Source organism: Histoplasma capsulatum, genomic scaffold, assembly GCF_000149585.1.
Source record: "Histoplasma capsulatum NAm1 scaffold_8 genomic scaffold, whole genome shotgun sequence".
Taxonomy (NCBI): Eukaryota; Fungi; Ascomycota; class Eurotiomycetes; order Onygenales; family Ajellomycetaceae; genus Histoplasma; species Histoplasma mississippiense.
Window position 1 is genome coordinate 186,270 of NW_001813975.1, and position 12,237 is coordinate 198,506.

Here is a 12,237-nt window from a genome sequence, read left to right on the forward strand (position 1 = left end):
TTCGAGCGTTGCGTGATTCCCAATTTGCAGCTTCTCCTTCAGCTTTGCCCTACATTGAATCTTGGAGGAGGTAAACCGTAATTGGGGGGTGGGAACGTTGGCATCGGCCCAACCGGTCTCCAACCACGACTAGCGTCCATGCGTGGATCCATCCCATCAGAGCCACTGATGCTTTTAACTTTATACTTCTCGCGATACCAGCGGGGAATATCGCGAAGCCCCAGGCGCCCTAGGGTCTCGAGATCTCTAGGCATTTCGTGTTTGAAAAGACATCCTATAACGATTTAATACGGCTAAAATTTTATAAAAGTTGAGGGAGATTACCATACCCTGCTGCGAATAGTCACACTCCCCCCGACGAATCCAGAAAGAGCAGAACTCTTTTTTGGCGGGAGTTTTTGGGTTTTTCGCATTCTGAGTTCCAGATTCTCTGCGTTGTGATGGGGTTTCATCCTAATGGTTTTCGCCTCTATCAGGTTAAAAGCAAGCATCAGACGACAGTAATGGTGTTTTAATATTACTCACCAACTTCGCTACTTCGCGGCTAGTGTTGGTAACAGCATTATCGCTAACCTCGTTCCTCCAGGCCATGATGTTGCGCCCCTCAGAATTGGGGTTCAAAATCGCTGCACCAAGACCACCTGATTGACGAAAGACTCCATGTCCCTCGATAGTAAGAGAGGATTGAGGTGTCATAGCCGGTTCCCCATTCGGGGTCCCATTAATATGATGAGCTCTAGATTCGACAGCAACGTCAACGGTATAAAATTGACCACGAGAGCCCACAGTCCCCACGTTGATCATTCCATGGTCGTCGTCGATTTGGCTCAAACACCGAGGAACGCCACGAATAGTTACGAAGGGAGGCAATTCGTCCACGGCGATTAGTGCAGTAACAACTCCATTTGGGCGGGTGATGCAGAACTCTGGTTGCATGGCTATTCGCTGTCTGTCCTGCTGAAGTAGCTGATAGATAATGGAACGAGTTCAAGGTTACGATAGGATTTGCTTGAAAGATATAAAAAGCTAGGCAGCTGAATGGAAAAGAAAGAATCAGAGCAACAACAGTAATTTGCGGTTGAAAAGCACAAAGGAGGAGTAAAGGGGGATTTGTGTGAGATGTTAAGCGAGGTTGAAATGAGCAAAATGTTCTAGCAAAGAGAAGAAGTTGAGGGAGCCTGAGGCCTAGAGGAAGAAGATATACAACAGTATATTTGAGTGGATGTGTCAGTGGAGGTTTCAGTGTATTCAACTTTGTTAATATTAAAGGAATGAAACTGAAGATTCTAGAGCAGGAAAGAGTTGTGTTGCTGCCAGTGTGAAATTCAATAACACAGAGAAATAGGTAAACAAAGTAGAGAACGATATGTCAACTGTGGCTCTAAATATAATATAGGAGAACCGTGCAAAGATGTAACTCATATAACCGTTCCTGTGCATGCCCAAGATATCTAGAGATTGAGGAGTCCATTATATTAGGAAAGCAAAAGGTTAGCTATTTGCCACATATCCATGTGAGCTTAAAATGAAGAGAAAGAGAAGGAGATGGAAACAGTTAAGATGCTGTTTCTATTTTGTTGAGCAATTATCCACAATAGACCAGAGAATAGATTGCCAGCATCTTTGTTCTCAGGAGCAGTTTGTCCTAAAGTACCCATGACATCTGTCAGTGCGACCAACCTAGCCTTAGCTCTCGGTACACTGCATTATCATGAACAATCAAAAGAACACTGTGGGAATGGAGTCCCAAGAAAATCAGGCATCAACGTAAAGAAAAGCAGATCAGTTCCCCAACAATATTAAAAATCAGAGGATAGTGGACATCATCGGTCCCGGACAGCTTTGTGGCATTCGGATCAAACCGAGGGCCTTTTTGGTAAAAATTGATCACCAGTTGTAGTCAATCACCGAAATGGTGGGCCATAGAATTGATCTAACATCAACCTTTTTAAAAAGTGCAAAAGTGCTAGGAAGCAGTAAAGACCCATTTGGTAACCTGAATCCTGGGTATAGTCGCACCCGACCGCTTGGATAGGCAGGTTGATTGATTACCGAGCAGCCCTTCGGAAGAGAGGACGCAGAAGTATGGCCTCCCCATATATAGTATCTGGAAGGGCCACAAGTGAGGTTTCAAGCTGCGGTGTGGAATAGGAACCATCTAAATAGATCGAAAACACCAAAAAAGTTTGCATGAGCAATCAATCAAGAATGGCATTGCAGCCCCAGGAGGTTGCAAACCAACTGAGAAACTGGCTGCTCCCTATATCGCAGATTATGTCTGCGTTCAAATTTGGGCAGACTTTTTGGTATAATTGATGAGGGATATCACCCGAGACCTGCCTTAGTGATGTAGATAGCATGCGTTTGTGTGTTTCTCTAGCTTTAGAAGGCGAATATGACAAAGGGCTTGGCTTGGGTTCAGCATTTCTGACAGGAACAAACAACCAGCAACCCATACCAGTGATTAGCCAATTGTGATTTCAGATTGAGATGAGGAGAGACGCTTCATGTGTGCTGTGTAGTCATGTATCATATCTTTGTTTTGAAGGATATTCAACTACTAGACATCATAATTGTCGGTTTAAATCACATACTGGGGGCTTGGGAACGAATCGCACGGAAATGATATATTTAATATGCCGCTCTGTCATCTCTCTCCCTCACTCAATGCTGGGTTAGGATGTATTATTATTCAGTAGTCTGCTATTATTTTATCGGAAATAAATGCTTCTCATGTGAGTTCAACACTTCTGTCTGGCCAACCTTAAATATAAAAAATATAAAAAAATATAACTATAACTATAAATATATTTTTGCGGAATTGCAACGTAAAACGGCCTCAATCGCATGTTACTGTACCATGGCACCTCCAAAGTGTTTCAAGGACTTTCCTCAGAAAATCAGTCATTTCCTCATTGAGTTCTCTATATGACAGAGCGTCCGTTATATCTTATTATCGCCCTTCTTCACCTCCACACCTGGTCGATTCGAGTCTCGTTGTGCCAATTCGACAATCTTCTCAATACACTTTTCAAGAATCTCAAATGTATGTACACATAGGTTTTCGGCTGCAATTAGCAAATTCTCAACAAAGAGTGACTTCTGCGTTGCGGACGATGCATGAAGGGGAGAGGAAGAAGAGACAGAATTTTTGGGAAGAGGCAAATGACACTGTATAAACTCATTGTGCTCCTTACGATGGAACGCGAGAGTATCTGAAGAGTCCTCCCACAGTGTATCTGGCTCGATGTCCTGCTCCATGTCTTCACTTCTCGCACACATGGCTGGATCCCAATCTCAGGTATTTACGTCCGCCACAATAAGCCAGGAGGGGTATTTTTCATTCATCCGATGAAACGGGGAACAGCGGCCACACTGCCCCAGTCAATAAAACCTTGAAAACTTCCATCCTTGGATACGAGGACATTCTAGATATCATGATCTGAATCCGTAAGCACGAACTTCAGGTCTTGTGGCCGGAACCCAGGAAAAAAGCATGCGCAGGAGATTTTGCACACCCTTATGGAGGGGTTGCTTGCGCTCTTTTGCTCGGTTGATTGCGAGAAGATAGCATGGAGCTGCGTCTTGAAATGGTCCTGCTTCAAAATAGAGCGCTGATTCGTCTTCTTCGTCATTTCCTTGTCGCTCAAGCATGGATTGATGATGATCAACAAACCTCATATGCTGTAGTACTAGGTTTATTCAAATTCCCATCTCGATCAAATGGAAGGGCACCACCAATAAGTAGAAAATGAGAACCGGCTCAGTTCGACCATTGCATGAGCAATACCCTGTGAAGTCCTTGTGCAGTGCACCACATCTCTCCCTTGGTAATATTTTTTGTCAAACCAACAATCGTACAAAGAACCTCCCTGAACAAAGCTCACCAAGATGGAAGGACAACCAAGTTCATTATCTAGTGTCGCGTCAAATGCCAATACATCTGGAAGTGGAACTGAAGTTTCACATAGGATGAGTCGCATGGATTTGGAAAGCTTCAGACCGAAGGGCGGATGCGGCTGATGCGTTTGAAATGCTCTGGAGTTCCACATGCAGGGTAACCCATCTCCGAATTTGATCGGAAATAATACATGGTAAGAACCGAAAAGCAGCGATGCAATGGTTATAGGCTCGATGGGCACTTCTGGTTTTTCTAGGAAATCTGCCGACGCTTTACGCACCGAAGCACAATAAATGAGCTGGGAGATGTTCCAATTTCAACTTAGATAGAACACTAGATAAAAACGATGGCTTCATCATCGGAATCTGATCCCTCCCGGTCGCCTTGGATGACCCGATGCTGGTATTCTTCCAGAGCTCTGACGTCCATGACGCAAGCAAAGTATCGAGTGGTTTCAGAGTGCTAACTATGCTGAAGCTTGGGCTTTGCGATAGGAAGGCAAGAAAAGGGTGAAGAAAGATGAGGGAGGGAGCAATTCTGAACCATCGTACAGTACAACTTAACTCTAATCGCCACACGAGGAGCAAAGAAAGTAGTCCTATATTAATCGGCATGAAAATTGGGGCGGCTGCTATTTCAGTGAAACATATTCCAGCTATGAGACTTTTTATTGGCTCTACCTTTTTTCCATGAATTCGGAGTATCTATGAGGAGAATAGACGATAATAAAGCTACGGTAAATTGGGGTTCCGACAAACCATATCAAGAAGAGCCTACGGATGAGAGAGATTCGACAAAGCATTTGAATGAATCAATGGGAAGATGGGAAATTGACGTAACTGTTGCACTAAGATGAAATGATGACTGCGTTGAGAAAGACATATTACTAGGATATGATGATAAACATATGATATACATTTATTTGAATGATAATGGTGATATTCATTGAAGATTCTGTGAATATGCAGATATTTTGAATATTTTGGTGTTTTGCTACTTTTTTTTTGCCGAGCCATTTTCACCTCAGCTAATCTGCAGTGGTAATAGACGTGTAGTCTTGTAATTGCATTTCACAGCATTGCTGAATAAATATCTTGCCAGCAAAAAGAATGTCAATAGGGGGTAGGCTAGGGGATTAAAGGGGCAAAAAGGAAATAAAATTAAAATACACCCCAGTACCGAATTGATAGTCAAGGCTGGAACGGTTATAAAATCTCAATGAGAAGAAATTTCTGCAAAAAATTAAACGTATGAGTGACTGGTATGTTCTACAAAGGTCAATTCAAAATGAATCCGCCGTGATATTGAAAGGCAAAATCCCCCTCCGATGATCTTTTGGCTCTTCCCCCATACACTCCTAAAAAAGGAAAATCACACGCTAACCTCTATGTTGAAGAGCATGTTACATTTGGCAGATAAAAAAAATTTACAAGAACAAATACTAAGGTCAGCAAGCATGAGCGAATAATACTCTATGAATCGTCATCAATAATGTAGGACCATTTCTACTTCGTCATACCGGGATACGAGAGTTGAAATGGCGGGTATGGATACGGTGGGCATGGTGATTGTTGATATCCCCTCGTCTGGAAACCAGGCACAATTAGCGCGGTTTTTTAGCGTGTACGTTAGCGTATTAAAAACGCGAAAACTACTGGATTATATGAGAGATCGGCTGTATTAGAATGTTTTAATGTAATTTATGTAATCTATTCAATCTAGCCCTAATTAATATCTCCTGCCAACACCGGCTTTTCAGACAGAGAGGAATATTATTACATGCAGCAACCATATCTTGATCTTGGAGCTTTATCTTTAATTCTGCTCTGCTCTCTTTCTTTTATACTGACATCAGACACAAGCTTGAGATTCTGGCAGAGAAATTCAATGATGATTTAAATCTGAATTTGATTGAGTGAATGATAGAGAATTAGAGAACTCAAAGAGTTGAAGATAAAGCTGTTGATGGAACTGAGCATGAGATAGAGTAGAAGGGCTCAGAGCAGCAGGGCCCGGAGCAGCAAAGCCTGAAGCAGTAGCCAATTGATGAAGAATATAAGAATTGACAATTGCATGATTGATAATCCAGTATAGAATTGACAACCACATGTGATTAGTGAGCATATGAGTCTCATAGAAAGCTCTATACTGATTTGCTAGGTCAATCCCATTTATATTATGATTGTAGTCATTAATAATGATAGGAATCTTCATAGCTTGTTCATATTTATCATCAAATAAACATTGTATCTGCGGGCTGTTGGTGGAATTGATCTCAGAATGTTTTCAGATACATTCAATGAAGCTGTCTGATTTATGAACTGTAGACAATAGTAATACCACATTATTGTCTTTCCATGTAAGACAGAGAACTTCATTTTGAGAGATTATACAGAGTATTGAAAAGAATATGAGCTGACAATTCAGAGTTCTTCAATTCTTGCAAAAGGGGTGGTAGATTGGCAGGATGGATGGTTCCACATACTTCAATTCCTTTCTTTCAAAGATAGTTGAATAGAGCAACAGATGTGAAGTGGTTGTTCATATAAATTGAGTAGTCAGCAATCTCTTTACTGTTATTCAACTTTGAATGCTGCTACTCAGAGCTCTGCAAGAATACTGGCAGCTGCTCAATCAATTCCATCACAAGAGATTCAGTCTTGATTAACTCTGAAGTTCAGAACATCGTATTCATATGGAGATTATCATGAAACATGGAGAAAGTTGAAAGATAGTCATGTTCTTCTAATTTAAAGATTTTACATCTCTGCTTGATTAATTTCTGAGGCATTTTGACTGTGTACTTTGATTGACTGAAGAACTGAATCATCATCTCATCAATGGCAAGATTTGAATCAGAGATGTAGTATTTCTGATATATTGTATGAAAGTTTAAGTATAGAGGCTCTAGCTTTTGAATGAAGAAAGATTTCAATTTGCAAAAATTGAATATATGAATATATCTCTTGATCTGCTCAAATTGCCTCTGTCTTATATGAAATCTTGATGGATGAACAGGTCTCTGAGTATCATTCTTATTTCAATAATCTTCAATTGCTGAAGATTTATACACTCTCATATAGATAATCTGCTCAAGAAATATCTTAATTTCTGTAGAAGTAGTTGACTGTCAATTCTGCAGATTGAAAGCTGAATTCTTTGATATTTGTATCTTTATATAGACATTGATGGAGCTTATAATATTCTGAATATCAGATTCTGAGATATAGAGAGAGAATAAAACATATGAATTCCTAAGGGTCAATATTGAGCAGATTGGCAGTTGGCAGGCGATGAAAAGGCTTTATAGAATTGAAGATAATGCTTTTCAGAGGTGGAATATCTGCAAGAAGTTCACTTGCAGATCACTTTCATTTCTCACTTTTTTTATACTGTTTAATAAAATAATCAGTGAATATGATTAGAAGAGATCATAGAGAATTGAAAATCACCTTTGAATGCCATGATTTTTGCAGGGGTGGATGGGTAGGAAGGTGAATTCTTGCAGCAAAGGTGGATTCTCACAGTTGAAAGATTAGAAGGTTGAAAGAGGTGCAGTAACGCATTGAGAGAAAACATGAGATAGTGGAGCTGTACTAGCAAATAGAATTGCATATAATTTAGTATGAGAAATTATTGGTTGGTACTTCTGCACTAATAGCTTAGTTATTACGCTACTGGTATTGCGCTAATTGTGCCTGGTTTCCAGACGAGGGGATAACTGTTGCGTGTGTGAGAACTGTGGTGGTAGTTGTGGTGGATACGGAGGATATGCCACAATGTGACCTGGATGGTGTGGTAGGAATGGGGGATCGACAGGAGACGCTGGTGCGTTTTGGGTTGGATGTGATGTTGGTGCAGCAGTGGCCAGGGGCAGAGAATCTGCCGTTTCCTTGGCAGCTTTGATTTTCTTCCTTCTAACAAGGTCGCCTCGGATGCCTCGTAGATATTTGGTAGCTTCGTCTACCAGCGCTCGCTGTTCAGTACTTTCTTTGAGAGAGCCGAGCATCAAAGCAACCTGGGTTTCTGAACTGAGGTGTGGGCATGCTCGTCCGCGCCCATAGTGCGCAATCCCACAAAGCCCACAATGTTCAACACCAGCCAATTTCAATGGGCAGTGCCCAATTGGATGAATTTGATCGCAGGCTACGCAGCGACGTGGTGAATGCGATCTGGTATTCGATTCTCCACTCCCATCCAGCATTGAGCCGTTTACCTCTGAGTTTATATCAGGGATTGTGGCTCGTATGGACCGACGTACTAGGGGGAAAAAGTTAGTCTTCAACATCACCGAAACTGAAACTTATAGCATACCTTCATAGACTCTTTGTGTCTGGGATTCTTTTCATACTTGCTTTGCAAGACCCGCTAACAAAATCGCCATCGGTATCAACATCCTCGGTATCTAACTCAGGGCTTTTGGATTGAAATTCTGCATCGGTATCATCCTTTCCTGATGCTTTAGGCGAAGACAGCAGATGCTCTGCACCACGACACTGAAAAGTATAGTCAATTGTTTGACGTTTACGTTTTCCCCGCCCCAGCGTTTGAGCGTTTGCCTTCGCTTCTTCGGCAGCCATACGTTCACGTTCCTGTAGGATTTTATTCCATACTGTATTGCTGGGAGTCGCCGTTTCTGAATCACCTAGTTTGTCCGAAAGCGTATTATTAACCCACACTCTGGCGAAGCTGAACTGTGACTCGGCAGATCCATCATCCCCGGCCTTTGTATTCTCGATCTGGCTTCGATCAAGAAGTTTTTCAATTGCCTCGTTATCATAGTGAATATCGTCTGTGGTACTATCATCGAAGAGAGCATCTGCTCCGTGCCGAAGAATGGCCTCCAAATCAATTTCTGTGTCGCCCTCCACGTCCATATGCTCAATCAAAACCTGATCTAGAGCCATCTTCTTTTTTCCCATTTGCATAATTTTCTCCTCGGCCGATCCCTTCGTCACTAATTGGAAAACCAGAACTTTTTTCCTTTGACCAATTCGATGCGCTCGCGACAAAGCTTGAATGTCCTGATGTGGGTTGAAATCAGGGTCCATAATGACAACCGTATCCGCAGTGGCCAGATTAATCCCAACACCACCAGATCTAGTGGACAGCAAAAATGCGAAGTATGGTGAACCGGGAACGTTAAATTCATCAATCTGCTTCTGCTTTTGGAGAGAGGTCATAGATCCGTCAAGGCGGCGATGCAGAAGACCCAGGCCATCAAGAAAGTCTTCCATGACATCCAAGTTATCAAGAAATTGGCTAAATATTAAAACGCGATGACCCCTTTCCTGCAGTTTAGGCAAAAGCATTTCCAACAATTGAAGTTTTGACGAAGCCTCAACCAAATTTCGATGAGACAAAGCCGCATTGACCGTCCTCTCTTCAATGGCTTTGGAGTAGATAAAGGGATGACAAAGACATTTCCGAAGCTGCATCAAAATGTTGTTTAGGTTGTGACGTTCTGTCCGTTTCAATGTTCTCCCTTGGTTTCTCTCGAAAATCGACCGAATCAGCTCTGGATTTTTAGCCAGAATCGATTTATACAGTTTTTTCTGTACAACACTCATTGTAACTGGTATAATGATCTGTGCCATTGGGGGCAAAGATGTCAGAACTTGAGCTTTTGTTCGGCGAAGAAAATACGGGCGTATCATGTCATGCAGTTCAGTGAGCTTCTCTTTTGTAAAATCTCCCCCATACTGCTGTTCAAGGACCTCAGCATTTTTAGACGGATCGCAGAATTGAATGATATTGAATAACTCGCGAATGTTATTTTGCAGAGGGGTACCAGTAAGCAGAATTTTGAAGGGGAAGTGAATGCGCGTTAACGCCTCATATAATTGATTTTTGTCGTTCTTCAAGCGCTGTCCCTCGTCGACAACCAAACCAGCCCAGGGAATGCTTGAAAACAGACGCCTTGCCTTATCGTCGATCATTGAGTCATATGAAGTAACAACAATATGACATCGAAGATCCGATGTACCATCCGGAAACATTTCGTAATCGTGTGCAATCTTCCTCGCAGCTGCGGTGCCATAGTATGTCACAACCCGTAACCAAGGTGCCCAGGACTTTATTTCCCGACGCCAATTAGGGCATGTAGAATTCGGAACAACCACTAGGAAAGGCCAACATCTGTGATCATGAACTAAAGTCGCAAAAAGTGCGATTACTTGAATTGTTTTCCCCAACCCCATTTCATCAGCGAGGATGGCATTTTGCTTTTTGTACCACATGTAATAAAGCCAATTCAAGCCATCTTTCTGGTAATCCATAATTTGGCCACCTGTTAGTAAGGCCGGTTGGTTTTTTTTAACAAGCTGTGTAGCAAAATCTTTGGACCGTGCAGTGGTCAAATTCTTCTTCATAATGTGACTTTTAGGCACATGCACGTACTTCCCAGCAACCCAATCTTGGTATGCCCTTTGATAATCATGCCAGCGCTCAGTCTCTTTAGGTGATGGGATGGTTTCCCACACAGCATCTTCATATGGCAGGCCCTTATACTTGACATATATCTTTGATACCTCTTTGACGCGGGCCATATCAATCTCGAGTGTTGTATTTCTGACCACATTTGAGTATTCCAAGTCAAAAATTATGTCAACCCGCAAAAATTCTTCTGGAATTGCATCTTCTTTCGACATAATCGGCTTTAGGGATTTTGAGGACCTGGCGAATGCTTTCCGGGTGGCAGGAGCAGCCTTCGCCCAAACCCATGACCCAGGCATCCATGAGGTTTGGAAGTAAGATTTTTTCCGCCACTTTATTAGATATTCCTTGGCGATCTCCTCCATCATTTCCGAAGTATACCCAGGTATAAAACTATCAAGATCAACTGGGCGCCAAGCAACAATAGTTTCTATCTCCCCAGGCATATTGGCGCAGTCCTCACAAGTAAACCGCCTCGAATATTCCCTGAACGTTTGGTTGCCGAAATCTGCACTATCACTCTCTTCCATGTTGCCGGTAGGGTTTTGTCCTCTAGGTGGGAGATGGTTCATATGCCAAGCTCGCTCGCACGAAATACATCGAAACAGGATGGAATCCACATTATATAAGTTATGCAATGGAGTGTCAATATCAGGTATGGGATCGGAACCACCATTTTCTTCCCTCAGCAGCTGCTCCTCGCGGGCATTCGTTCGTGGTCTTAAAGGCTTTGATAATGGGCCGAGTTGATGACACTGGGTACAAGCACCCTGATGAGGAGAAAGCATGTCTTTTGTGTGGGCAAAGCCTAAACACCGTCGGCACTGCAGAACAAAATCCATTTCCCCAATCTTTGTGACTAAGTGCTCTCTTTGGTTGCGGGGTCCAAGACATCTCTGGTGATATGATGTAGTGCAACCTTGACAGAATACAAGAATTCCATTTCCGGAATCAGAAGAGCGGCAAGAATTACACACATTTTGATGACGATTTCTGAAGGGATCTTCATTTGGGAATTGTTTGAAGAATTCCTTTGCCGCTGAATACTTCACCCCTGCTGAATTATCTTCGGCTTCTGAAATGTCATCTTCCAAGCGTACTGCGATACTTTTTAATGCTTTGACTCTCTGCGAGGATCGGACTCCAATTGAAACGGGGTTGGAAAATTTTTCATTTTTGTAGGACTTAGAGCGCCTTCCACGGCGTCTGACTCGTCTATATTTCCTGTGTTCTCCATCTGAAGATTCCATCGATTTATCTTCACTGTGCTCGGAACCTTGGGCATCTGTGAATTGAAGTAAACGCGAAGAACGTCGCCTTGAGAGTACAGTGCTTGCCTCGCCGCGATTACCTCTCCTCAAAAGGCGCCTTGAAGTAATTGGTTTTGTAAATGGGCTAGCCGGTCGATCATCGTCTGAAGATAGGCTGAGCATTGTGGAGTTCACATAAAAGCTATCCCTCTGAGACCGCGTTCGGCTTGGGTACTGGCGATGAGTGACTGTATCTTATATAGAAGTATCACTGATTATCGGATATTGATTGAACCGAGAAAGGGCATTGCATCCCTGCTGAAGGGTACGAATGTGCCTGGCAGTTAACTGAGATATGAGGTTGTGAGAACATGAAAGTCAACAGAAAAAGGCAATGGGTAAAAGGTTTCTCACATTAACAATATCCCCATTTGCAAGTCTAATGGAATATTTCGCTGGATAGGAAACATTCACCGTACCAAGGACCTCTTCAACTTTTAGATAGCCAGGTAAAAAATTGTAGTCCTCCTTATTATCGATAGTTGGGGGAATTATTTCCATTAATGTTTTACTGGCTTTGAGACCTTGTTCAGATTCTTCCTTATGTAGGCTTGCGGTGAATTGCCTCAGGATATCGGCCGCCAGCGAGTG

General features: G+C 42.5%; 2 protein-coding genes across 2 annotated transcripts; both read right to left on the reverse strand.

The window, feature by feature from the left end:
- Positions 1–38: 38 nt before the first annotated feature.
- HCAG_07057 (predicted protein) lies at positions 39–936 on the reverse strand (the record flags this gene model as incomplete). The annotated part of the gene is made up of 3 exons (XM_001537585.1): positions 39–274; positions 330–453; positions 526–936. The coding sequence occupies 3 exons, from the start codon at positions 934–936 to the stop codon at positions 39–41; spliced, it is 771 nt and encodes a 256-aa protein (XP_001537635.1).
- A 6,653-nt stretch (positions 937–7,589) lies between these two features.
- Positions 7,590–10,782, reverse strand: HCAG_07058 (conserved hypothetical protein; the record flags this gene model as incomplete). Its single annotated transcript, XM_001537586.1, has 3 exons — positions 7,590–8,161; positions 8,216–8,234; positions 8,515–10,782. The coding sequence occupies 3 exons, from the start codon at positions 10,780–10,782 to the stop codon at positions 7,590–7,592; spliced, it is 2,859 nt and encodes a 952-aa protein (XP_001537636.1).
- Between the last annotated feature and the right edge of the window lie 1,455 nt (positions 10,783–12,237).